This window comes from Dunckerocampus dactyliophorus, chromosome 12 (genome assembly GCF_027744805.1).
Source record: "Dunckerocampus dactyliophorus isolate RoL2022-P2 chromosome 12, RoL_Ddac_1.1, whole genome shotgun sequence".
NCBI lineage: Eukaryota > Metazoa > Chordata > Actinopteri > Syngnathiformes > Syngnathidae > Dunckerocampus > Dunckerocampus dactyliophorus.
In genome coordinates, this window is record NC_072830.1 from 25619880 (window position 1) to 25647694 (window position 27815).

Genomic DNA, 27815 nt, shown 5'->3' on the forward strand with positions numbered 1-27815 from the left:
CAAAGATTGGGCCATTTCTGCTTTTACTTGGAAAATCTCTACCGGAACTACCCGTGTTGTGTTTCCTGTTAGTGGGTACAGTGTGTGGACGCAGGCTGCAATTCCCAGCTTTCCAGTGTGGATTTATATGCACAGATTTCCGTGGAAGTGTGAAGCAAGAGAGGAGGGTGGCGAGCTTTTCAGGAACCGACAAAACAGACGTAAACAACTTGACTTAACATTTGTATGTCGTCGTTGTAGTTTTTCGCTTTTCAACACATCAGACTCAATAACGTTTTCGCAACTTTTCTTTGCCTCTACACTCCCCGTCTTACTTTTCTTCCGTAGTAAGGCAGGCTGAGAGTTTTCGGACTTGTAGGGAAGCAGTTGACGCCGGTTAGAAGGGCTGTGGCCATGGCCGGAGGAGGTGGTGGTGGCGGCGGGCTTTCTCCACTCGGGCCCGCACCACCGATGTGGTATCACCGGGACCTGAGTCGAGCTGCGGCCGAGGAGCTGCTGGCTCGCGCCGGGAGAGATGGCAGCTTCCTGGTGCGGGACAGCGAAAGTGTCAACGGGGCTTACGCTTTGTGTGTACTGTAAGTAACTTTATCGTAGAAGAAACTCTTTAATCCACACTTTTAGTTGACACGTAGGCTGATCTTTTCTGCCTTTGACACTGCATGCATTTTTAACTGGCGTGGTACCTTCAGGGACTTTTATTTTTCTGCCACTCGTCGTCCCTCTCAAACTCTTCTACAATAGCAGCAAACCTGGTGTTGTGTTTGTGGTCATATTGCAGCAGTGTTTCTGGCAATATGTTTTGCTTTAGGTTTCTGTTGCAAGGTACGGTGTGTGTCAAATTGCAGCATGGCACTCATTTAAGAGCTCTCTGACGGAATGTTAGATGTGGTCGCCTGGAGCGCCCTTTTTTTTTTTTTTTACAAGGAACTCAAGTCAGGCTGTGGGTGCTGAGCACTGGCATTAAACTGCACAGAAAAAAAGCATAGGGTTCTAATTTAAAGATGGCTAATACCCTTGAAGGCCTCATCATCGCCAATAAGAGAAAACACCTTTCATCCCTAAAAGACACCACTCCCTTTTTTCAGTCAATCCAAACACCATCAACGTCTCCTCTCTCTGCTGGGACTGGGTCACATTTTGCAAAACAAACATTGCTAATGGCGTGTGTGGTGTTTGACAATTGACTCAGACTCATCAAATGTAGTGAGGAGAGACATGTTGAAAGCTAAAAAACCCTCCTCCCTAGTCAAGGTTAAACAGATGCAAAAACACGGCAGGGAAAAAAGCTGTCACCGGACTTAGTGCTGTGACATTGACTCCACTTCCATCCCTTATTTGATAGTTTACCCCTTGCTGAGTTCATGCTGTGTGTATACATGTGCCTCAGCTTGGACATGCACTGTCTACTCCAGTGTTTTAAAACCATTCCATCTGAAAAACAAAGGCGCACCTTTTTTGGCCTTTTATTTGTTTTTCAGCTGGTTTACAGACACATTTAGACGTTGACAGACTGCGCGAGCCATTCCAAACTTTGGACTTGTTCAGAATTTCCGACGGCCAGCTTTGGATATCGACTGGTGGTTCTCATATGTGACTGCCATTTTTTGCCGTTTTCACCATTGCTCTGGCATAATCTTACCGGGATTTAGACTTTTATGGCTGTTGTGGGCAGGCGGACAGCTCGTCTAGCCACGCCTCCAGCCAAGAACACACTATATGCAACGTGACACCATTTTGACAACAACCAATTATAATTGAAAATGTAAACATTTATATACTCTTCATGTAGGCAGCCCACTCATAGTCAGGCTCCCTCTCCTGCAGGGCAGTAAGCTACGAGACTCTGCAAGTTCCGTGCATAGGAACTCGAGGTGTGGTCGTACAGTATTCCAAGATAATAGTGATCCAAATATAATTTCAAAAAGAGCGATGTGGACTGTCCAGGAGCGACGACTGTTGTGATGAGGTGATGGGCGGAGCTTAGCCTATTATGTGCCGCAAAGTAGATGTTGATAGAATTAGTATTTCAGATATTTTCAGCTGTTTTGTTTGTTACTCATACTTAAGCAAACTTTAATCAGGCGTTCTGTGTTCCGTAAGATGGATGGATGAAGACATTATTAGTCAGATTATTAGTTTTCTCCGATGTATTTAGATGGTACTCATACTGTTCTATCTTCCGTCCTTATGACAGGTGGTTTCACTGTCAACTGTCACTGTGCACCGATACACAAAATTCACGGTTCGGTTTGGTTTGATACGATTGTGCTACGGTTCCATATTTTTTCAACACAAAAAATAAGTTACCTTGCCTTTTTTAATTTGAATTTTATTGAAATTGGCACATTTTTGTCATGTTGACAATGCAACTTAAGCCAGAGCAGTTGATCGCAGATACACTGAGCTTTCAGCACAGAGCGGCGTCAGAAGTTGCTAAAATAAATATGAAACTGCGTATCGTTCGATACAGGGGTCACGGTTTGGTACGGATGTGTATTGAACGGTTCGATGCAGATACACGTATTGTTACACCCCTACTGTCAGTAGTAATACCCAAAGACAATAGCCACTTAGTGTCTGTTGCATTTGTCACATTATACTGAGCAGCCAAGAAAGAGATGCTTGTATCACTGCGCTGGCGCTACCTCACAATAACTTCCATTTCCATCAACATCACATGTAATGTAACATGCATATAATGTACCATAACATGTAACATGCGACTGTAATTTACTAAAGAAGTTCAGGACAAGGAAGACTATCCCATCTCTGTTTCCTGTTTCTGCCTCTCACTTCCTCTCCCCTTTCACCTTTCACATCGCTGACTCATGGACTTGGTTTTATCTCCGAGTTCTTGATACTGTAAGACAACATCATTCGGTTAATGTAGCCTTTTGTCCTCAAAGGTTTCCTTCATAGCAACCAGCCACTGACTGTCTTCTGCATGATTATTCTTATTTACTGCCATTAGGTACCTGACCAACCTGACCAATTAGTATCTAACCTATTTGGGGTTTTTATTAGCTGTAAGTAATAGCCATACAAATGATTAATAAAATAAGACGTGCTTTCAAATATTAATTACATACAAATATTTTACTCTGTGTGTTGTGATAATGTAGAAGTTAGACTTGAACTACAGAAATAACTTGACTTTTCAAAAATATTTACATTTATTGAGGTACACCTGTATACTGTGTATGGATGTAGATTCAAGTATGCTTGCCGTAGTGACCTTCACATACTGATGCGCTTCCTTCATGAGCCCTTTGCACCATATGTGAGTTTAGGAAGTATTTGTGCAACAGGCTGAAGAGAAGGGAGATAGTATTTTTGACTTTTTTCAAGAAGTGCAGTAATAGTTTAAATCATCACATGATGTAAAGTGTTTTTGTGCAACAAGACCATGCAGTCAGTCACCATCAATGTTCCTGAGCGAGACTGCTTCCATGAAATATCTGTTTAATTAATATTTTACAGTTACAGTATTTATGTGTGCATATGCGCAGTATATAACCGCCTATAACCTCACATCTGTGGTTATAAGAGAGGTTATGTTTGCATTTGCTTTTATTGACCCCCCTGATCTCTTATCTTGTTGTACATGCAGTCATGGAGAAAATGATTAGACCACCCTTGTTTCTTCAGTTTAATGATCCATTTTAATGCCTCTTCCAACTAAAGGTACATTTGTTTGGACAAATATAATGATGATAACAAATATAGCTCATAATAGTTTAATTAAAGAGCTGAAATGTAGCAACTTCCATGTTTTTCTTGATGATAACCAAAATCACCTTCAGTTCTTACATGAATAGCTATCGCATTGCACTGCCAAAAAATGTAACTCTTATAATTAATTACAACTGATAATTGTTTTACATATTGACTCTGACAGTGTTTCACTTGCTTACGTTTTGTCATTTACGTTTTGTTCACTTCCTGTGTGAAAAGAAAGGAAGGTGTTAAACAAATCTATCAGAGAGCAAATAGGAGTTAAAATAATGACAGCATGTGCAGTGTTAAGGAAAAGCAAAAAGTAAAAATTGAAAAATAAGGATAAAATAACACTTAATAGAAGTGATGAAATAAGAATAAATTGTTAATAATAACTGTGAATATGTTAAAATAAGTGGAGACATTAAATAAAACAAGTAAATCAAAAACATTGTAGATAGTAAAAGTTTGACGTCATTTCTGTCTATAAATTGAGCAATAGTTTATTGGTGATATTCAATAAATTAAATATTTGTTCATATTGTTGCATTTGGCATCATCTATGCCAGGGGTAGGGAACCTATGGCTCGGGAGCCAGATGTGGCTCTTTTGATGACTGCTCCTGGCTCTCAGACATGTCTTAACACGATAAAATTTATTTATTTCAATTATTTTTTCGCTGACATTTTAAAGTAAAACATTACAGAAATCACAGTGTAAAAATAAAGTTCAAAATATAAAACTTTCTTATGCATTTTAATCCATTCATCGTCTGCCACAAAGCGGGTGGCCAGAGCCAACGCCAGCTGTCCTTCCGATATTTTCCGGGACGGACACCAAAACTTGATTATTGTTGGATAATGTGGTAGCCTACCTGCGTCACTGGGATGTCAAGAAGTAAACTTCCCTCCTTTAATTTGCTAATTCTGCAAAGCAACCACTTTTGACGAAGAAGATGGCGAAAAGAAAGAACGATACGGAGTGCGGTGCCAAACCGTACAGCACCAGAAGTTGCATTAATTGTAACAAGTATTTTATTTATTATTGGATAGCTTTCAGTATAACAATGTTAGTAAAAAGAATCAATTCAGAGACTTATTATAATCTAAAATTGTTGGTCTTGCTTAAGCATGTACATATTTAGTCATATTCAGTGTTAAAAAAATATGATATGGCTCTCACGGGAATACATTTAAAAATATGTGCCTTTCATGGCTCTCCTAGGCAAAAAGGTTCCCGACCCCTGATCTATGCTATTGTGGAGCTGTTATTGTCAATTGCGGTTGACTTCCAGTTGTGGAAAGTCTTCTCTCCTGCTTCCTTAAAGGAAAACTGCACTTTAAAAAACATTTTTGCTCATAATCCACAATCCTTAGGTTTTATGCTGCCGATTCCGATGATCACCCATGAGTGAAATCATCTGATACCGATCACATACTGTAGACCAAGTGAATATCTTTGAATTTATTTATGATGAGTGCTATTGGCCCGTGGCGCCGTATAAGGGGGAAAAGTTAGGACAATTGCAAGGTCCCCTGACTGCCAAGGAGCCCAATAATACAGTAGGTAATTATTAAAAAATAAAAAGGGAGGGCACCCAATGTATTTTTTTTTCATGGGGCCCAGAATTCCTGGTTGCACTTTGTTATTATCTATATGATATGAAAAAGGGAACCATAAAACCACCTTCATTTAGACAAACACATATTTGACTTACTTTTTCACGAGAACATATACAGTATCACTCGTGAAACTTACAGAGGGTAAGATGCCATCTCTAAGGAGAGTTTGGATGTGGGAGTACATAGTCTGATGGCGTTCTAGCAGGACTTCCAGGTATCGTGATGGGGGGGCTCCAAGTGAGAGAGCAGTCAGCAAACTGTCTTCCACCGCTGAAAGAGGCTGGTCATCTAGTCTGATGAATTTGATTCTTTTTCAGGTTATTTCCTTTAGACTTCTGACTGTTAAGCACATACGGGCGCGTGCCCAGCGTCGGCTGCATTGGCTGCCGTTTGACTGATGATCGCATCGTGAGCCTTGAAAACTCACCATACACCATCAAATGTTCTTCAAATATTTTTATTGGCATGTTTGGCAGGGTGCAAAATTTACACACGGCAGACATGTTTGTACCAAAGTATCGGGTCCAATTGCTTAATTTGTGACAATTAAGCGAGTAAAGACATTTCTTCTTTCATATGTATGGTCTTACTTACACTAATATGAATTATGTATGGATTAATAATAACGTAATAATAAAAACAATAATGTTGGTCAGCTTTCATGTAAGTGTGCGCACTACAGGCATGCCTACAAGACAGCGGCGAGTGACAGTCATGAACGCCTGTCATCTTATTTGGGCCGAAAATGATTATTTTTATTCAATTCAATTTATAATAAAGAAATGTACACAATATTAAAATGTTCTGTTCTTTCAAACCACTAATGGTAGTGCTAGCCAGTGGTGGTGTTCTACTATTTCTTGGTTTAAAATTATTTAATTTTGAGCCAGTGACCTGCACTGGCTATAATACAGATTTAACATTTAACAGTGTTAAGCAGAAAACAGTTTTTTCTACAGGAGACAATGGAAACATATGAAGATTTCCTTGCAAAAACTGATATTGATGTTATTTTTTTTGCTCTAAACTCTATTGCTTTATTGTGCATCCACGGTGTTATTTATCTGATTGATTTGTTCTTCTTCACCCCTTGTTGAAAGCGGTCCTTCTTTGGAGTGAGTGTTGCAAAAAAGCCACAGTAGTAGCATTATGTAAACGGTGGTTCAAACTGTGAAGTTTTAAACGACCCGTGCAGCATAGTTTTCCACCAAATTTGGTTGAGTTACAGATTGTAAGACCTTCAGGGCCATCTGAATTTCCAGTGTATTCAAAATATCGTGTTAGTTGATCTCATCAGCAATGTTGAAATGTATTTCAAGGTGCTTGGATGATGTTCGGGCAATTGTTGGTAGGTTAATCCCCTACTAAGATTAGTGATCCACCTGTCCTTTTCTAGTGATACCTTTTTGTTTTTACTGGCACAGCCAAATACAATTTCAGAAAAACACGGGCTGTAAAAAATATATATCCAATGCCAATGTCCAATCACCTTGTGTCACATTGTTGGGTGAATAAGCCCTTTAGGGAAATTGCACCTGCTCACGAGTGTTCAAAGTCAAAACTGAATTGACAGTATAAATCCTTCTGCCGTTTAACCGTCCACGCTTTACAAAGTGACGAATTAGAATTGAACTCAAGTTGAATCTTGACATGCGACTCGAGGTGTTAATATTTAAGGAAAGAAGCTCATACTATCAGCTGCAGTGACATGTTAGCAGCAATGTGTTATTTCCTCTCCAGTATTAGACAACTGCAGCAAAATAAAAATGTTTTCCTTTACTTTTCCTGTCAGAGAGATCTTCCTCTCTGTCTGTGTAGCACGTCTAAACATGTTGAGTCTTAGACGTACATGTCTGTGTTTTGGTGTTTTGGTGGTGAAAACAGCCTGCACCATTAGTTGTGTTAAGTTGACATTTCTTGATAGGTTTGTAGGCGCATAACATGGTGTCTGTTTCAGTTCTTTTGCTGTTGCACACAATTACATAACCATAATTTGCTGTATTTTTAAACTGTTGTTGCCAACACACACAGTGTAGCCTTGGGTCTTGTCTGTCTGTAAACCTGTCAATCTATTTCTCCTTCCCCTCCCCCCTGAAACAATAGTATTTACTCCGGCAGAGAAATCTTGTCAGCTGCCGACAGGAAGACGCATACACAACCAGCACTGTAGTAACTGCCATCTCACGTTCGGTCTCTGCGTTGTTCATAGATTATTTGCAACATGGCTTTTGGTGAACTTGGTCACAGCTATGGAACCACGAGGTTCTCTGGAAATGTACTTCACAACGTGCTGAATTATCTGTCAAGCACGGTAGCAGTTTTGTGGGGGACTTCCTTCTTGTGTCACCTAGAACGTTATCATGATGTGTGGTGAGGTCAGCGGTGAAAAACAACCTTTTTTTTTTTTTTTGCATCACATTTTTTTATGTTGCTTAATGTGGGTTATATCAACAAGCAAAGTAACAAAGTGAGGGATTAGACAAGCCCACAAACCTCGTCCATACCTCGCTTCTTATGTGTCTACAGACTGTATTCCAACAAATGCGCAAATTCTATGAAAAATAACAATTTTTCTTGGAATCAAACAAAAATTACATTTACTGAACAGGTGAGTGGAGCCTTTTTCATATTGATCATAATTAATTAAAAATAATTTCATAATTGAACATTCCATACCTCGCCTGCTTTCCCGTAACAAAATGCTCCTGGCAGACCTTATGCTAAACTAATGCTATTTTCATTTGCCAATGCATAAAACAGAAAAGTACAACATCAAATTACGGTAAAACCACAAAATAATTAATGACTCATCACCAGTACAAGCTTGGATTTTGTTTTCCAGAGAAGATAGTAATCGTGTGGAGTGATGTATGTGGGTAACAGAAGCAGCGTGTTTTTAACCGCCCATTGTTTGTTGGTGGTAAGCACTGAAAATGTAGTCTTGGGCGGGAATAGCAACAAAGTCTTCAATGCTATCATGGAAAGTTCTGGATAGTTCCTGTTAAGTTTGATCCAAAATGACCAAACAATCAAGTTCTCCCACACACAGCAAACATACACAACAACAACATGGAAACGACCATACCATACTTGTTGTTGCTGTCATCAGTTGGACTCACGCAGTGTATTTAAGGGATAGTTCGGTTTTTTTTACATGAATTTGTGTGACACCCCCAACAGCAGTGTGCTACACCAACAGTGACTCCCCCCCCCCATTGGTCCCGTGAGTCCAGTTCTGGTTAATTTGATGTTCACTTGAGGTTTATGTGCTGTTTACTATTGGACACTGACCTGGAAAGACCTGGAAAAACAGCTGAGTGGTCATGGCAGGATGAATTCCCGACAGAGTCATCCTTCTATCCATGTCTACACACACACACACACACACACACACACCCTGTAAATAGGTACAGTGTGCAAACAGAAGCTCTACTTAGAATGACAGGCTATGCAAAGCATTTATCACTCACACACACACTTGTAAACAGATACACAACTATGACACATACACACACACACACACACACACAGAGTTGACATGGACCACAGGGTTTGCTTGTCAAATTGCCCACATTGTGTTCGGTCCACTGAGCAGACATGAAGTACAGACATGACAACCATTGACATCCAGTGTGTAGCTGCAGGCATACAGCCATGGCCGTGCAATCCCAATGTCACAACATTGATTAACACTGAGTTAAAAAAAATGGTTCAACCAGAAAGGCAATTCAAACGCTGAGGGTGCATGTGGCAGTAAAAGAATATTGTTTTTTAACCTTCAAAAACACTGATTAGTTTATGTTGGACCGTAACTTATAGGCTCACGTTGTTGGTCCACTGCATCATGCTTCTGTGAGGATGAAAACCGCTCACTGTTTAATAGACAGCAACAGGTTCAACTTGTCCAGATCTCCCCTCCCCCCATTCAAGAACACACAAACGTCCCAATCATCTGAGGTCAAGTACAAGTGAATAATATGTGTGTGTATGTCAGAAGGAGAGGATATATTTGCTTTCATTTTCCTTTTCTCATCTCTGATGTACAGGTTTCAGAAGCATGTCCACACATACAGGATACTCCCAGATGAAGATGGATTTTTGGCTGTGCAGGTACAGATAAGACACACACGCACATACATTCACACTCATAGTGCATGTGTACTTGAGCAAAAAGTTCTCCAGGAGCAGCTGGTATGCAGATATGCTTTGCTTGGCTCTGAGCTCTCGTATCAACACATGCACACACACACACTGTACTAACAGCAGTGTCTTTGTGTGTTGTGTTCAACAGCTGTGCAGTCCACACCGTCGCCACATGCCACACACATGCCCCTCACACACACACACACACGCGCGCGCCACCATGGCGCTCTCCCACATTGCTGCTTTAGCCATAGCGTCTAGTGTTCACTTTGTTTTCTGTCAGCTTGGAGACTTATGGGCTGAAGCGTGGGGGGGACACAATAGGACGGGACTCATTTGCAAAAAAGTGAGTTAAAAACATGAAAAGCAAAACAAATACGTTTAGAAGGAAACGTAGCTGCATGTGAGTGCTTTTAGATTTGGGGAATGGGGCCCACAGGTCGCTATTCCTTGAGTAGAGAGATTATGTGCTTACATCTCAGACTCCAAATGTCTCGTCCATCTTCCTGTCGCTAATCGCTTTTTTGAAAAAGAATATCTCGCTAAGTTGACAACACTGACCAATCCTCCCCTGTATTCTTATATTCTGGCCGACCAGGTGTGTTAATAATGTGTTTATGAGCAGGGGGAACAGTTAGCGCCAAATCTATTTGTGGCGAGCCGCCACAAATAAATGAATATATGGGAAATACCGAATTGCTGACTTATTTGTCCCTGTCAGACAATGACCGGTCTATTTGTAGCAAAGGATGTTCCGTTTGTGCTGTCTTAAAATAAATGTTCCTCTTTTATTATTTCTGTTGGCATATCCCGTCTTCCTCCCAGACGTCACAGGGTGTGCAGCCTAAGCGGTTTAAAACATTACCAGAGTTGGTGTCATTGTACCTCCAACCCAGCCAGGGTCTGGTGACCACCTTGCTTTTCCCTGTTGACCGAGAGGAAACCACTATCCTCGATGACCGCGACTATTCAGGTACCTTTTCAAACACAAGCACAGCAGCAGTCTGTGTGCTGCCATATGGTTAAAACATCTCTTCCGTGACTGGTAGATGGCGAGGATGAGAAGCCACCTCTTCCCCCACGCTCAGCCTCCACTTCTACTCCTCCTGGATCTGACATGCCCACTGACAGGTACGACGTTCATAAAGGATTTTCATTGGGTTATAAATCTTTGCATGTAAATCACAGACACTGAGCCTCTTGGCATTTTTCATCCTCGCACTCACCCAAATATCGCCACCATTCTACAAATGAACAGGCAGTCACCTAATTGCCTCCCCCACATAGACTTATTAAATTCTCTCTGTGTTCCTGGTAGAAAAAGGACACCCATATCCACCCAACTACTAGCTAACCATTGAAATAAGCCTTGATGAATAGCTGATGAATAGTAGCTGTCTTGATGTGAAGAGACTGAAGAAAATACTAGCAAATGTTTTTACCGAAAGACAAATCAAATAAGCAACATTCTTTTAGGCTAGCTGTTACATCGGTGATCGTTTTTTGGAAATCACTTGTTCATAAATACCTTATGTCAGGGGTCACCAACGTTTTTTCTTGCGAGAGCTACTTTTAGAAATTGAAAATGGCCACGAGCTACTCATTTTTGTAGAAAGGATTTTCATACCTTATTTCAACCCAAACAGATCAAATATGCTTGTATATGCTCACAAAATGCTGGTATCCACAACTCACATTTTATGTTTCAGAATACTTTTCTTTCTACTGTTCTTTCATTATTAACTGAAAACCTGAATGAAAAGCAGGCTTGCGGGCGCCTCATGTGGTCGTGGGGGGCTACCTGGTGCCCGCGGGCACCACGTTGGTGACCCCCGCCTTACGTCATGGCCAAATGTCACCTGTAACATAGTTATATTTAGCCATTGCTCGCAGCCACAATGACAAATTAATTAATTTGAATAAAGATCCACTAGACACCAACAGGGACCAACAGGGTAGGTCAAAGTGCGTCTGCTTCTCTGTTCTGATAAAAAAAAAAGTAAACTTTCTAAGACAAACCTTTAGTAACTACCACTTGCCTGGCTATATTATAAGGCAGTAGACCGTGTCATGCAAAAATGGAACAGAAAAGATGTCAATTTATTTACAAATGTGCATGAACATGACTGTCTGCAGCCATAAGGTAAAGGTAGCTATCTCACACAGCATCAAAATGTGAGTCAGACAGTTCCTTTACTTACATGTTATTTTTTTTAAAAAACAGCCTTTGACCTTTCCAGCACAGGAAACAAGAGTGATAACTTCTATCTACACGATCCAAAAAAGTCTGCTCGCTAGCCCTTTCTTTTCTGCACAGTGCAATAAATTGAGAGTGCACATGCAGCATAGCCTGTGCTTCATGTGTTGTTACGGCAACTAAGATGTGAATGAGAGGGTTGAGGTCATAAATGTACCAATTGGATGTAATTTAAACGTCTCCCCTTCAGTGGTAAAAAATTGACAAAAAGCTATTTGAACTAAAATAGGTGACTTGCAAGACTCATGAAATTCCAGAGCAAAACGCTCTTGTTTGCATAAAAGGTCCTCAAATGACTCAATCCTCCTCACAGTCGTTGCATCAAGTTACACACTCTTCACACGATTTCTGAATAAAAATGTCAGTGGTGCCTCCTTTCACAATTCTCCATGATCTTTTTTGTGTTTCTCTAAAAGCTAGGTCCAACACCTTGGTTGTTTATTCTTTATTTGGTCCACTGGCTTGGCAATAAGCAGCTGTTGGGCTTTCAGTTGGGTGCTTTTGGCTGCATAGCCCTTGCTAAACTTGCTGTCGCAGGTGGCGGAGTGATACCTACTTTTTTTTTTTTTGAAGTGGCATAGGTCTGTAGGTCTGCTCACTGGTTGAGAGGAAGTGTATATAAAGGTCTTGACACCACTGCTGCAGCGCTCAATTATTTTGCAACTCTTACAGTGATGCGTAAAAATGGTTTCAAAAGCAGAGCAGCGCAGAATTAGCAGAAAGGCATGTGCTCATCTAAAGAAATAACAGCGATAAAATCATCATAGACAATAATAAATTAAAATGTCCCACCCCCTGTGAGAGAATGATACTGTATTCAAGCTTGACTGGCAAATTAAAGTCTTGGGACACATCTTCAACTTGATCATTTGATTGATCGTTTTGGAAAAGGATGGATTGTTTTTCTATGTTTCTGTGAGTACAGTTTGGGGATGGCCCTATTTTCCAGTATGCCTGCTGTGCCTCATTGCACAAAGCAAGGTCCAAGACATGGATGAATTTTATGTGGAAGATCTAGACCTCTCATACGTGAATACACATCAAAATCTACAAAATGCAGGGAAAAGTCTTTTTTAGGGTTTTTTTCAATGTTTTAGTGTCAAGAAGAGACCCACTCCCTCTCCCTTTTGGCAAGCTGTTGCAATGCTTTTTAGCATATTGTGTGTTTGTACATGTTGTAAGTTTGAGATAGGGCATGCATGTGTGTATGAACGGTGATTGACTGGCCACCAGTCCAAGGTGTACCCCACCTTTCGTCCGAAGTCAGCTGGGATAGGCTCCAGCTCACCCTCGACCCCAATGCGGACAAGCAGTATAGAAATTAGATGGATGGATGCATGGATAGATGTTTGAAATTATGTATTTGTATGATTTGTATGTGTTTTAGTCCTCCAACAGCGAATGGCCTGAGCACCATCTCCCATGAGTATCTGAAGGGCAGCTATGCTTTGGACCTTGAAGCTGTCAAACAAGGAGCCTGCTCGCTGCCTCACCTTAACAAGACACTGGTGTCCTCATGCAAGCGACTCAATGGGTGAGATAGATACTCATTCACACGTTCTCAAAGCAAATGCACACCTTTGGTGGATTTAATTTCACTTTTAATCTGTAGTGGGTGGATAATTGGAAATGCTGTTGTACTTTTTATGTCATTGCTATTGCAAATACTTGTACTACATGAGCTTCAGCACAACTGAGCTCTAACCTCTCTTCGTCTCATGAAAAGGGAAGTGGATAAGGTCCTGTCTGGTCTCGAGATCCTGTCAAAAGTGTTTGATCAGCAGAGTGCCTTCATGGTGTCAAAGATGATCCAACAGGTACGTTCCCTCATCATAGAGCTCACTTGTGTTATACGCTGCAGTGAAGTGTGTGGCGTGAGGCCTTTTTCCCCCCAGGAAGATAGGATATACAGTAGAGTACTTAGTCACACAAAAGTCATACTGTTATTTAAAGAATGTACTCCAAAGAAACACACACTGTGTTGGTCTTTCAATCCCCTCCGGTAGCTCTATCTTACCCATGCACCCCCCCAGTATTTAAGCCGTTAAGATTCAAGATTCAAGAGAGTTTTATTGTCATGTGCATGGTAAAACAGCAGTTATACTATGCAATGAAAATCTTATTCTGTTCATTCTCCCAAGGAAAGAAAGAAAAACACAAGAAAGAATAAGAACATAAGAAACATAAACATATATACCAATAAATTAAGCAACAACAATTTATTGGTATTAAAGATTTTATGGCCGCATTCTTATCTTTTATTTTCTTTAAGGTGCTAGATTGATTCATCGTTCTTCATAAATGGACGTCTGACTTCTCCCCACAGCAGCTAATGCACATTCACATGTTTGTTTTTGTTTCAGTCAGTAAATCAGGGTGGAGACCAGGAGTTGGAGAACCTGGTGACCAAGCTTGCCATTCTCAAAGACCTGCTGTCTTCCATAGAGAAGAAGGTATGAATTCTTCCACACAAACAATACATAAAAACAATCTCCCCAATCTCACTTCCCATATGTTTCTATTATAATAGTCAGCAGGAATGATTCTTTGTCAAAGATGAGGGAATGTAATGGCATATTAGTCAGGTTCTAGTTGTGTGAAACCATTTTTAACCACATGCACTATTTCAGTGACTGACTGAGAGTTAAGAATTTGTCTCACAATTAGGAGAAAGAAACAAGATCTAGTTCTTTTGAACTCTCATTCACTCTCACTTAAAACTGTTGTTGCTGGTATTAACCACACTAAAAGGGCTCAGTGGAAGAGAAGTTGCCTGTTAAAGTATTTGGTGATGTGTAATAACTACCAAACCACGAAAGGAAACTATCGTTTAAATTTTTTTTCTTCATGGAGTAGCATTTACATTCTTTGCCTGAATTGTAGCCAAATGTTTATGATGACCTTTATATGGAACGGGCTTTCTGGCAGACTGGCAAACCATCACAGACCCAAGTGATGCTCCACCTTCTCTGCTGCTGTTAGGTCACATCCAGGAAATGGCTAACTGTTTCCTTGTTGACTCCAACATTGTACCTCAGAACAATGCAAAGCATGTGTGTGTGTTCTCTTGTGGCTCTTTCATCTTTTTTCTTTCACATATGTATTTGTCGCTAACTTTTGTTGCGCACTCTTTCTTCAGGCTCTGAAAGCTCTTCAGGACATGAGTTTGTCCTCCCCGTGCTCCCCTCCTCCTCTCTCCATGCGTCATAGCAAAGCCATCCCTGTGCAGGCCTTTGAGGTATGTATTTGTTGCATTTGCTCTTTTTCCTTTTTTTTTTTAGCATGGAGGTTCAACTGATGTTAAATCTCTGTTGCAAACCCTAAATGCATCCAGGCGTTTTGCAAACTTTACTTGAACTCTGAACAGACTGAGAGATCACCGATTGCTCATCACACATCAGGAAAGTGTTTCCCAGATGAGTCATGTGAGACTGAAGAGATTGTAATGTTGTCCCTGTAGCAGTGTCTTTGGATTTGTCACACTTAATGGTATTTATCACTTCTGGTACCAGTGGAGCTGAATTTCTGTGTAACCAACAGCATAACTCAGCTGCAAACGTTTGTTACAGTGAACAATGAAGATGAATGTCCGTAAGGTCAGGTGAAAAAGGTGGCAAGACATAGGACGTAGAAGAGATACCACATTTGGCCTCATTTACCTCAGCCAAGTTTGCATTCTCTGTGGTGATCCCTTTTCAGTGGCTTCCTGTTTGCACAGGAATGGATGTATTTTTATCACAGAGGGTTCAACATGTGGCATCTGAGTCATCGTCTGGGACAGCAGCAAGATTTGGTTGGAGGTTTTTGCATTGTCGCATCAAAAGTAAACATATGTTACGTTAAGAATTGTTTTATTATGCGAGGAAAAAGTGCACTTGTTGAGTGACTCCTTAAATCAACAGAACAGAACCTTGTGAGCTACAATTCTAAACTACAGTGATGATATCAGATATTTTGTGTGTTTTTGTGATTTGTTTGTAAACGTATATTCCTTCGTGGAGAGAGCTAAAGTATACTATTACTTTGAGCCCCTGTTTGTAAAAATTTAAAATTAGTGACCATTACTTCTTGACTTGAGAGGACTGTCTTTCTGTGTGTGTGTGTGCACGCGCGCGTGCGTGTGTGTGTAAATCTTTTTTTTTTTCTTTAAATAGTCTTGATTTGGATCTCACTCTTTAGCTACTTATTTGTGCTTTAGTTAAAAAATATTGTCTGCACATTCACATGGCACCACTGTAAACATATACCACTAGCCTGTACGTCATCAGTCCCATTTGAATAAATTAAGCTGATCTTTGAGGTGTGGTGGAAACGAAACAACATAGATAAACACAGATTCTTTTATCTGGGTAAATGAATTCCTGGTAATCAAAAGCTCCTGGAAAAGGGCTTTTGTGAGCAAGGGCGTGTTTAGTACTTTTGCTCTCGTTGGCAGGTCAAACTGGACGTCTACCTGGCAGAGCTGACTAAGATAGGGAAGAGTCAGAAGTACACACTGTCCGTAGACGTGGAGGGAGGGAGACTTGTAGTGATGAAGAAGGTGAAGGACAGCCAGGAAGACTGGACAACATTCACACATGACAAAAGTAAGCAGCAGCGCGTGCGCACACGTGGCTATGAATGCAAACAATGTGTAACAATTAGTTGTTTCTGTCTCTTTCTGACTATCCTCTCTCTGTTTCCTCCCCCTCCCTTCCTTGTGTCTGCTCATTTCTTGAACCCTCAGTCCGTCAGCTGATCAAGTCTCAGCGGGTGCAAAATAAGCTCGGCATTGTTTTTGAGAAAGAAAAGGACAAGAACCAGAGGAAAGACTTCGTATTTGCTAGTGCCAAGGTATACACAAACACACTGCCAAGACAATACACCTGCCTATTTGGTTTATTTGGATGTTTAGAATGGTGATTATGACACTGACACAGTTTGTGGATTTATTCTCCTGTGTGCCACTTGTAATATATTCATTCAAATGACCTTTTAATCAGTGACTGAAACTAGGACTTGCTTGTTTGTGTTTCAGAAGCGGGAGGCCTTTTGCCAATTGCTACAGTTGATGAAAAACAAACATTCCAACCAGGATGAGCCTGACATGATCTCTGTCTTCATTGGCACCTGGAACATGGGTGTGACATTGTTTTGTGTGATTAATTCCATTCTCCTTCTTCAATACTGACTATACAGCATAAGTGTATAGCAGTTATCAATTCAATAGCTATTTCAGCTATATAGCATCAAGCACTTTATTACAAATGCACCCTTTGTTGTTAGGCTCAGTGCCTGCACCCAAGTCTGTGGCTTCCTGGGTATTATGTCGAGGACTTGGAAAGACTCTGGACGAGATGACCGTCACTATCCCAAATGACCTGTATGCGTTTGGAACGCAAGAGAACTCTGTGAATGATCGCGAGTGGGTGGAGTCGATACGGGCCATGTTGAAAGAGCAAACGGAATTGGATTATAAACCGGTGAGAAGAACTTGTCATTGTTTGAGGGTTTGGTTTTTTTTTTAGTTCATCCTGTGCTTAAAGTACACCTACATACAATAGGCTGTGTGAAGAGGATCAGAATTACCATTTGTTGCACTTGTTTGTAGATAGCAGTGCAGACGCTATGGAACATAAAGATTGCTGTGCTTGTGAAGCCGGAACACGAGAACCGCATCAGCCATGTCGGAATGTCCAGTGTTAAGACCGGCATCGCCAACACACTTGGTAACTTTAGTCCTCGTAATTTGCTGTTCATTTTCACTTTATACTTAATGTCCAAATAATAATACATGAATGTATGAATGCTGCATCAGTGACACAGGTGGTGTTGAGCACAACAGAAGGGCTTGCCTTCTGTTTATTTAAAGGTAGAATATAAAATATTTAGTTTATTCATTCTGAGTAAAAGAGCTTCAGTGCTTTATGTAAAACAATGTAAAATGTCTTGTTATGTAGTTGAAATTGGGTAGTATTGGTTGGTTAAATTGATCATTGCCGCAGTGAAAGCTTTTGTGTTAATATTTTTTTGATGGTTCCCCAGGTAACAAAGGTGCTGTTGGTGTTTCTTTCATGTTCAATGGAACATCTTTTGGTTTTGTCAACTGTCACTTGACTTCAGGGAATGAAAAGATTGCAAGGTACCATCCCCACACAAAATTATTTTCCATATTCTAACAGTTAAGCTGGTTACAGTCATGCATCTTTGGATTCTGGAGCCCATGTTTTCCCCCATAATGGAGACACATAGAATGTTTCTGATGACCCTTGTAGGAGGAATCAAAATTATCTCGACATTCTACGCCTGCTTTCGCTTGGAGACAAACAACTAAGCTCATTTGACATTTCACTGCGCTTCACACATCTGTTCTGGCTGGGAGACCTCAACTACAGGCTGGACATGGACATACAGGTCAAGGAGGGCGCACACACACACACACGCACACACACACGTTTGATCTGTTAGGCTGTAACCTTGTTTGGTAATTGTATTCGCAGGAGATACTTAACTACATAAACAGGAAGGAGTTTGATCCACTCCTGAAGGTGGACCAGCTAAATCTGGAGAGGGAGAAGAACAAAGTGTTTCTACGTTTTGGTGGGTCTACCTGACTTTCCGCAAAATGTCTTGGTCGCCCCTTTCACTTTGGGCTGGAAGAATCACACAGAAGATCATAAATGTGTCACTATTTGTCATACAAATACAGTGTTCCCTTGCTACATGTGTATTAATGAAGCAGTGAATGCTGCAGCATTTACAAAAGTACAAAAGTACGCCTCCCTGCGTATTAAGGGCATATCTGACCGGTAGGAGGCCTCAGGGAAGACCGGGCACGTTGGAGAGAGACTATGTCTCTCAATTGGCCTGTGAGTACCTCAGGATCTGCCGGGAGGAGCTGGACGAAACAGCCAGGGAGATGGAAATCTGGGTTTCTCTGCTTAGGCTGTAACCCTACCTCAGATAAGCGGAAGGTGGATGGATGGAAAATGGCCCTGTCGTGAACTTTGCAAATGAATATAGCTACTTGCACACATTTGATGTCTCTTATGTCTGAGATACTATGTATATTTTAAAAGTCCCAAATTTAAAAAATTGTGTTCTCTTCCCGGCAGCGGAGGAAGAGATCTCCTTCCCACCAACCTACCGATATGAACGTGGTTCAAGGGACACCTATGTTTGGCAGAAGCAGAAAGCAACTGGGGTGTGTGCTGATGAAACTCCACTTACATGTTACGGACAAATATTTATTTCATTTATTTTAACTTTAGATGATGCAATTTCTCCTCCTTTGTTGTCTGTCCCAGATGAGGACTAATGTTCCATCCTGGTGTGACAGGATCTTGTGGAAGTCTTACCCAGAAACGCATGTTGTTTGCAACTCCTATGGTAAGATCGTTGGATCAGACCTTACATTATCTTGTAGTTCTTGTACTTGATGCAGAGATCATCTTCAACTGTTTTTCGAAATCCACCTGACAATGCAATTTGAAATGAGCCACTATTTTTTTAGGGTGCACAGATGACATTGTGACCAGTGACCACTCCCCTGTGTTTGCAACATTTGAGGTGGGCGTGACCTCACAGTTTGTCTCCAAGAAAGGTAGTGAAGAAAAAAGATCATACACCAGCGAAAACAAAGCCGTACAAAATGTTGTATATTCGTGGTTGACTTACATTTAACGTTTTCTTTTGGTGAAGCAAATATCTTCACCATCATATTTGATGACACTTCACCCTCCTCTCCAGGACTTGCAAAATCTTCAGAGCAAGCTTACATCGAGTTTGAGAGCATTGAGGCCATAGTGAAGACTGCAAGCAGAACCAAGTTCTTCATCGAATTCTACTCAACTTGTTTGGAAGGTGAGACAAATATTTTACCCTCGATTCACACATACTGTTAAAAAAGTCCACCATCCACGACCGTCACATCCCGTAGCACAGAGTGTTTGTAATAGAATTGGACCTGCTTTTTCTTTCTTATGTTTCTATATCTCCCTCCCTAATTCCAGGCAGTCAGTATCCCTTTAAGATCACATCCATTTTGGCCCCATGTTGCTCCCCCCTTCGTCTGTCCACGTTTGTCGCACTTTTGAATAGAATTCCATCGAAACGTCACCCGACTTTTTTCCCCGCTCTCTTTTCCTCTCCCTTCCCGTTGTCTTCTCTCCCAACCCCTTTCACCCTTTGTTTCTTTCGCTCCCTCTCCTCTCATAGAGTTCAAGAAGAGTTACGAGAACGACAGTCAGAGCAGTGACAATGTCAACTTCCTCCGTGTGGGCTGGTCCAACAAACAGCTGACGACGCTCAAACCTCTTCTGTCGGAGATCGAGTACCTGCAGGACCAACACCTGCTGCTCACTGTGAAATCCCTGGATGGATATGAATCCTACGGTATGTACACAATGTCTCTCTTTGTGTGGGTGTTTTGACTTGGACCATCAGTGTAATAAACGCCATGTCACCACCAGGAGAGTGCGTGTTAGCGTTGAAGTCGATGATTGGCAGCACAGCGCAGCAGTTCCACACCTACCTGTCTCACCGCGGGGAGGAAACGGGAAATATCAGGGGATCAATGAGGGTTCGAGTCCCTTCTGAAAGGATGGGAACCAGGGAAAGACTTTATGGTACTGTATTTATATAGCGTATGTTCAAATGGACCAGTGTTCTAGGTGTCTATGATATCTGATGCACTGTATTTCAGAATGGATCAGTGTGGACAAAGATGAAACAGGTATTCCCAAAGGGAAATCCACCCAGGCATCCAGAGTGGGACATGAATATGTGAAGTTAGTAGACTCTTCTTCTCTCCTTGTATTATCTTTATTACTAGTACCTCTTTAAGGACTTCACATTCTTCATTGTGTGAGTTTACAACCTTTCATGTGACCTTTAGGCAGTATGTTTAGATGTTGCTGTGGACCTGTGCTGGATTTATTATAATGCCTCTAATACTAATGTCACAATGTGGTGTGGGTTAATAGCATGATAGTATTGCATTGTCATTTTTGGCAGGTATTCCCTATGCAGTCGTCCCTCGCTCCATCGCGATTCAAACATCACTCTATCGCGTTGTTACTAGGGCTGTCAAAAATAATGCGTTAACGGCGGTAACTAATGTATTTAATTAATTACGTTACATTTTTTTTGTGTAAGTAATGCATGCGCGCCAGAACAAGCATGGCCATCTATTATGACGGCCGACAGAATCACAGTGGGGCGTCCCCACACAGTCACACAGAGTCTGACACTCTTTTATAACTTCATTCTGACCTGAACACATCAACAGCAGTACACAGTACAATTCCAACACCATATACTGTATGTATCTCCAACCCAAACACGTCTCTAATCCCTTCATCCTGGGAATGACACATCCTCATCCTCATTACAGGAACGCGAGATGCATTCAGGGACACTACAAATGTCACAAAAACTGCTTTATAGTGCGTGCGTGTGTAAATAAACAGGAAGATAAAGAAAAACATAAAGTGGATATTCTTATGACTCACTTCATAACGCTTATTTCGGATGTACAATTTGCTACATTTAAGGATGCTGGAAAATACACTGCAAACAAGTAAATTTACATTAAAAGACATGATGTCTCTGAACGCAACCCCTCATTGGTCATAATGACACGGTTTAAAGTGTGATTCAAATGTTGTGCTACTATAAAAAGATACTTAGACAATGATGAACTGTAGTCTACACTGGCCACTAGGTGTCACTAGTAACATGCACCAGATGTGATTGCCAACGACAGGCTTTCATTATTTTCTAATTAATTATAAAAACACGGGCTACTGTTGTGGCCGTACTCCAGCGAAAACTCAACTCTGAATCCCCGACCTCACTTTCTGTTCGAAATAATTTATCTCGGTCAGGTCAACCACGATAAACGAGAGATTACTGTATTGGACAAGTAAGAGGTAGGGATGGGCGTTATGGCCTAAAATTCATATCATTATGTGCATTATACAAACTCTTGTGATAACAATATATATCACAATGCATACTTTGGCATATAAATTGTAATAGAACCATTTCAAAACAGGTTACATAGGCCCTCAGAAAATCAAAACGTAACTTTTTAAACAGAAGGAAACGTATGTCATTTTGAGAGCCACAAGTGGAGTGGGCAGTACTCGTAAAATATCTTCTAGGTTTTCAGGTTTTCAAGTTTGAAATCTCTGGCCAAATTATAGTTTCTATTGCATATGGTTTATATAGCCCATTCCTCATAAAATGCTTTCTTTATTTTGGGGAGCAGTTGGAATGTAAGGCAGTCATGTTGTGGTAAAACAATTACATCATAATTTGTCTCACGTTGTTTTGTCTTGTTTTGAAGGCCACCTTTGGTTCGTAAGCAGCTAGGAGAGCTGGGAAAGGTCAGTGAAGAGCTAGAGAAGACCAGCAAGGAGGAAACGGCTGCGAGGTGTGTGTATGTGTGCGCGTGCCGAATGCAACAAATGTATAACAGGCACGTAAATATAAAAAGTCATAGATTGAAAAGTGAACCACCGTTGCCTTCCTGTGTGTATCGTTCAGGCCTAAACAGGATTCTGACGGTGATCCATCTGTTGGCAAGAACAGCTACAATAACCCTGCCTACTACATCTTGGAGGGTGTTCCCAATCAGTCAGCCGCTGCTATGCCATCCGAGCTTCTCCCATCACCCACCACCCCCACCCCCCAGGCTACGAAAGCTCTCCCTCCTGTGGCTGTAGCTCGGACCAAACCACCCTGCACCCCCGCCGCACAGTGCCACCCACGCAGACCCATGACAGGTCATTCGGTGCGTGCCATCAGTGAGGAGGGGTCTTCAGAGGACGATGGAGGAGTGTGTGTAGGAGGGGCACACGGGGGAACCACGGTGGGGAGCACACTCAATCGCCCTCCTCCGGATTTCCCACCCCCTCCTCTTCCAAAGGGAGCGATGGAGATGACCATAGAGGCACCTTTCTTGAAGCCTCGCCCACTTCACCCAGATCTAGCTGAGGTCAAGATCCCTGCGACTGGTCCTGGTGCTCCGCTGGCCATTGGAGAAAGTTTCAGGCGAGGAGGAGGAGGCAGCGCCGCCGTTGGAGGAGGGGCAGCACTGGACGACCAATCTTGTTCTGTGCTTCAGATGGCAAAGACTCTGAGCGAGAGCGAGTTTCCCGGACAACCTCCACGAGCTCCCTCTGCACCACCTCCTCTCAGGGGGCAGGCTATGGGTTTAGGTCTGGAGGCCTGCCGCACCTTCCCGCCCAGAAATGCCATCACAGAAAGTATCGCTGAGGACCTTCCTGAGGAGGTGGGATGTTAAGATGGTCATATTTTTCATTGGGGATAGTTTCAGATGCTAAATGTCACTTTAAAAGGCAGTGAAGTAAAGTATACTTTCCACAGTACAGTAAGACAGGGGTGCCCATTACGTCCATCACGAGCTACCGGTTGATCGCGAAGGTAGTTTGGGTCGATTTCTTGTATATTTGTAATCTTTGATAGCAAATGCTAATACATGAACTGTGTTGTCTAATGAACACTACGTAGCTCTTTTGACTGACATCCTGTATTACCGGTACTCAGGTTATGTACACAACTATTGAGGAATTTATGTGGAATTATCTTTATAGCCATATTGAATTGAATTGTGAATTACTGAATGAAATCAACTACTTTGATTGCCTGTCAACTTTGAAACTGTGAATGTGAAAGGGTCGTTTCAAAGTTTACCAGTTAGATTTTATATATTCTGTAATGTATGCTGTATGTTTAAAGTAAGAGATGGATCATATCCACTTGGAACTTGCATGCTGAAAAAGTGCATGCACCCCAAATATTTATCGTAGGAGGTAGATCTTTGGGACTTTGATTTACAATGTTGCGTAATTTAATTCATCTTTAGTTTCTTTTTTTCCTCTTTTAGGCTTTTTGGGGTAGCAGTAGTTCGTCGTTGTCTGTGGGGGAGTCTTCAGTGGGGGAATGGCTGCAGAGACTGGGACTTGAGCGGTATGAGCAGGGACTGCTGCACAACGGCTGGGACGACCTGGAGTTTCTCAGGTGCATGCTCGTATAGGATCAGACTACAAGTGTTAACATCAGTATTGCAGGGTATCCACAAGTATTCAAATGGACTCGATTAAAATTGCTAGTATGAAAAGATAGTAAGTGTTGTTAGTAGATGGTAATTTAATGTTAAAAACCAAATGAGAAATGCTGCTGCCTGCAAGCTGTAATCACTGCAGCACATCTTTTAAATATTGCCATAATCACATTCGGGAACAAATCAAGAAAAAAATGGTGCCTGAGGTCTTAGACCTGATTATATTTACAGTCATGTGAAAAAATTAGGAAACCTGATAATGAAACTCTTCTGCTTCTGAACCGCTGCACACAAAAAGGGTAAGAATGTGGCATAACAGGCACTCCTACTGTGCTTCCTGTGTTATTATTTCATAAGCCACACGGTGGCACTGTCATTAAACCCCAAAATTAAACTCCAGAAGTTGAATTCAAGTTTCACGAAACACCACAAAAATTGGGCACACACCTTTAGGGGACTGACGAACGTGTGTGTGTAAGATTTAAGCAAGATTAACATGGCCGCAGTGAAGCAAAACGTTTGTGCTGGGGCACATATGTGGCTTAGCAACTAATTGCCATTTGTAAAATCATTATACAACTTTGAGGATATCTTTATTACATGTAAGCTAGCGCGTCTTCCAAACAATCACAGGAAGGTGCCACTAATGGTATTTACAGAAATACCCCATTTTTTTCACATGACTGTGTATTTAATCCCCTGAATAATAAGATTTTTCAGTTTAGTTTTTTAATTATATAATGCACTTATCAAGAAATGTACCTCCCGTGAGCATGTCAGTTTCTATAAAGTAATTTAATCATAAATAGGTATTGTGCACATAAGAAACACTTTTATTCATCAAAAAGGTAACAATAATAATGCATCATGCATTGGTTGCATTAATAATAACAATTAGGGTTTTATTCTATCTCAGTAACCAGTGCTGACTTTGACATATTTTCAATCAGTGACTACAGTGTACGTAAAAACAAAGGTGTCTGCATGCCATTAAATACTAAGCTCCCCAGTGTTATCATTATTGTAATATATAAATATAATGATTTTATTTTTTTAATATTGATATAATTTGAGTGTATTTCCAAACAGGAAAGATTGTTAAAAACAGTCAAACCTTAACTCATTCAATACCAAAGACGAGGGATGAGCCATAAATAAAATAATAATAAATATAGCAACTTCTGATCAGTCCATATATGTCCAATAATGTCCCAATTTAACTCCACCCATCTCCGGTTGAACTATGTCCACTTCCGGTTTATGCCCCACCCATTCCGAGTACAGATACTGATACAGGTCATTTAGATGGGTGAACAGATACAGATACAAATGGTGGTGTACTCGCTCATCCCTACCAAAGACGTAGTTGTATGTTTTTATAAACCTGAATGCCCGATCCCATTTACGTATTTATACGTCTTTGATTTATACGTTCTTTGGGGGATAGGCAAAAAGAGATGATGACGCAACTCTCCACTAATGCGTTTCACTTCAGAGCAGTTTTAAGCCATAAAAACACCAAAAGTGCATTTGAAAAGAGCTCGGCAGGGATCATGTGAATGGAAGAATCTCACGTGACAGGAAGGAGGAAGTGAGAGAGCGTGGAGGAGTGTAGCGTGCAGAAGGTTACGCATTGTGAGTAAATTTTAACACGCGCGTGCACACACAAGTTCAGTTCCAAATGTAAAAATTGTAAATAGTTGATGGTGTTATATTTGTAAATAAATAGTTATTTTGGTGTAAAATAACTCCTTTTTGTGTTGTTTTGGTTGGTATAGTTCTTTAGATATTTCAGCTGTCACAAAAGCAAAAAATATTTGCGTCAAAGCGGAAGTTATGCTTGAAATGTATCATTTCACAGAAAGCTGGTTTTCTCCGTTTTTTAGTCGGGAACTGATATTTTCCTGAAACTTACTATGTTACTGAAGAACGGAAAAAGGTAGAAATAAACTTTTTCCCTGATGACAGACGCGAGTTTAATCTTTGCTTTGGTAGGTTCCATATTTCTATATACACGCAGTGTTCTGTGTGCCTTGAAAGATCAGTCCAAATCATCTAAAATGGCCGGTACTGAAGGCGTTGTCGTTTTGAAAAACAGCTGGGATTGAATGAGTCAATGTTGTGTTGGTTTTAAACAAATATTGTCAGGGCGTTAAAAAAAGTTATTAAATGTATAAACAGTATTACCAACCTGAATAAATATTCAAGTTTTCTAAATACCTGTGCTGTCGGGTTGCACAGGAGTGGGACATGTTGAATTGAAAGTTGGACGCTTGTTTTGTTGACAACCAATGTTATTTGTATTCCAACAACACGAGCATTATTGTAATAGAAAAATACATGAATGCAACTTGTTAAGAGTAACTAATAAAAATGCTCTTCTCATCCTGTTCTTTCATTTGGCAGTGACATCACAGAGGAGGACCTCGAGGAGGCAGGAGTGCTTGACCCCTCCCACAAGCGTATCCTGCTGGAGAGTCTCAGACAACAACAGAAACTGTAGCAAACAACGGCTTAATGGCCGCTCTAAAGCAGCCCTGAGTGGGCATTGTGCCATGTGATGTCCGACAGTGCCTCCTGAGAGAACGTGTACTTGATTTTTACCATTTAAAATGTCTTGCTGGACCTTTTCAGAGGCGCTGTCAACAGTTATTGTTGCGGACGCGGCCTTATTTGGAGTCGATCGGACGCGGCGTCACAGCATCGCCTTCCGCTCGAAACCTAGTGAGACGAACTAGGACATCACAGGACTCTTCAAGTGTGTCATGGTGTCTGCTCTGACCGAGAGCAACATTTAAGACACCAGAGCCTTGTATGCTCCCCCACCGCCCCCCCTACCCAACTTGAAGACAATGTGAGGCATGTCTCAGGTATTTCCACAGCGATGGTCGCAAGCTGGAAAGGATGTGACGCCAGTTAAATGTCAAACCACAAAGTGATTTGAACTCATTCTTGTCAGTTTCAGTGCTGGCATCAGGCCAGCATGTATTGTTTCAGTGTCCATGTGTATTTATAGTTTTTTAATCTTTTCTTCACGTAAGGATAAAGGGAAAAATGGTGCAAACCAATACTGAGCTGAAAGTGCGCACAAGGTCCGCTGTGGTTTGCCAAATGCATTTCATGTTCTGGCATGCTTGTCACATGAGGCGACAGCAGGTTGAAGGTTTCATTTCTCGTGTCCACACTATTGCACTGTGACAGCACAACCCACGTTCGGTGGACTTTAGGTCACATTTATTCCTACCTAACGGTCTAACACAGTCAAGTAAGTTGACTAACTTGTTTCAAGGATTTAATAAACCACACTGTTGTCTTGAAGAAGCCTTTGGTGACCAAACACTGCTCTCTCGACCATTACGTCACAGGACAAACAGAAAAGTCATTTATCTGCTTTTTTTTCCCCCCACGTGTTGTTGATGTTCCCTTATTTGACCACCAGACGGTGCTGTTACACCATTAGCCTCAACTTTAGCTGCTGACCGGGAAACCTGATGATGTTCAGTTTCAACTAGTAATCAATAATGTACATTTTCTTCAAAAACGATTAATAATGAGTGTTGTTACATGCTCAAGTTATTTTTTTTATTTTTTTAAAAGCCATTGCAGTGTTTTAAGGGATTTATAATGACAAATTAACCCTTGCTAGAAGAATAACATTGTGTGATTTCCATCTTCTCACATAATACACGCCCTTGTTTAAAAAGTCCAGTTTGTCTTGTTGAACTTAAACTGCTGTGTGTGAGTGTTGTGTATGCACGTGTGTTTGTATTTGTATGTTTGCATATTCAGGGTGTCCAAAGTGCAGTCCATTTGCAACCTGTGGCCCTTTTTTTTTTTAATTGGCCCACAGTAGATTCGAATAATACAATGAAAAAAATAAAAGCAAAAACAAGCAGCTGTATTTTTATGAGAATAAAGTCATCATTTTAAATTGTAATCTTTTACGAGAAGAAAAAAAGTCATAACTTTACAAGAATAAAGTTGGAATATTACAAAATGACAAATT

At 41.0% G+C, this 27815-nt stretch overlaps 1 protein-coding gene across 2 annotated transcripts; it reads left to right on the forward strand.

Annotated features, from left to right (window-relative positions):
• Window positions 1–55: 55 nt before the first annotated feature.
• On the forward strand, window positions 56–27774 carry inppl1a (inositol polyphosphate phosphatase-like 1a). Of its 2 annotated transcripts, none has more exons than XM_054794614.1 (28): window positions 56–200; window positions 328–575; window positions 9386–9449; window positions 10308–10455; window positions 10532–10613; window positions 13127–13273; window positions 13466–13556; window positions 14103–14192; window positions 14879–14977; window positions 16175–16325; window positions 16466–16572; window positions 16757–16859; window positions 17005–17201; window positions 17330–17447; window positions 17764–17860; window positions 17994–18132; window positions 18219–18318; window positions 18834–18922; window positions 19026–19107; window positions 19232–19321; window positions 19468–19581; window positions 19936–20112; window positions 20190–20345; window positions 20423–20507; window positions 22070–22156; window positions 22270–23017; window positions 23633–23766; window positions 26216–27774. In XM_054794614.1, the coding sequence occupies exons 2-28, from the start codon at window positions 394–396 to the stop codon at window positions 26310–26312; spliced, it is 3774 nt and encodes a 1257-aa protein (XP_054650589.1). In that variant the 5' UTR covers window positions 56–200; window positions 328–393; the 3' UTR covers window positions 26313–27774. The 2 variants fall into 2 exon arrangements, with proteins under 2 accessions (XP_054650589.1, XP_054650590.1); XM_054794615.1 differs by having other exon boundaries at window positions 71–223.
• Window positions 27775–27815: the final 41 nt, after the last annotated feature.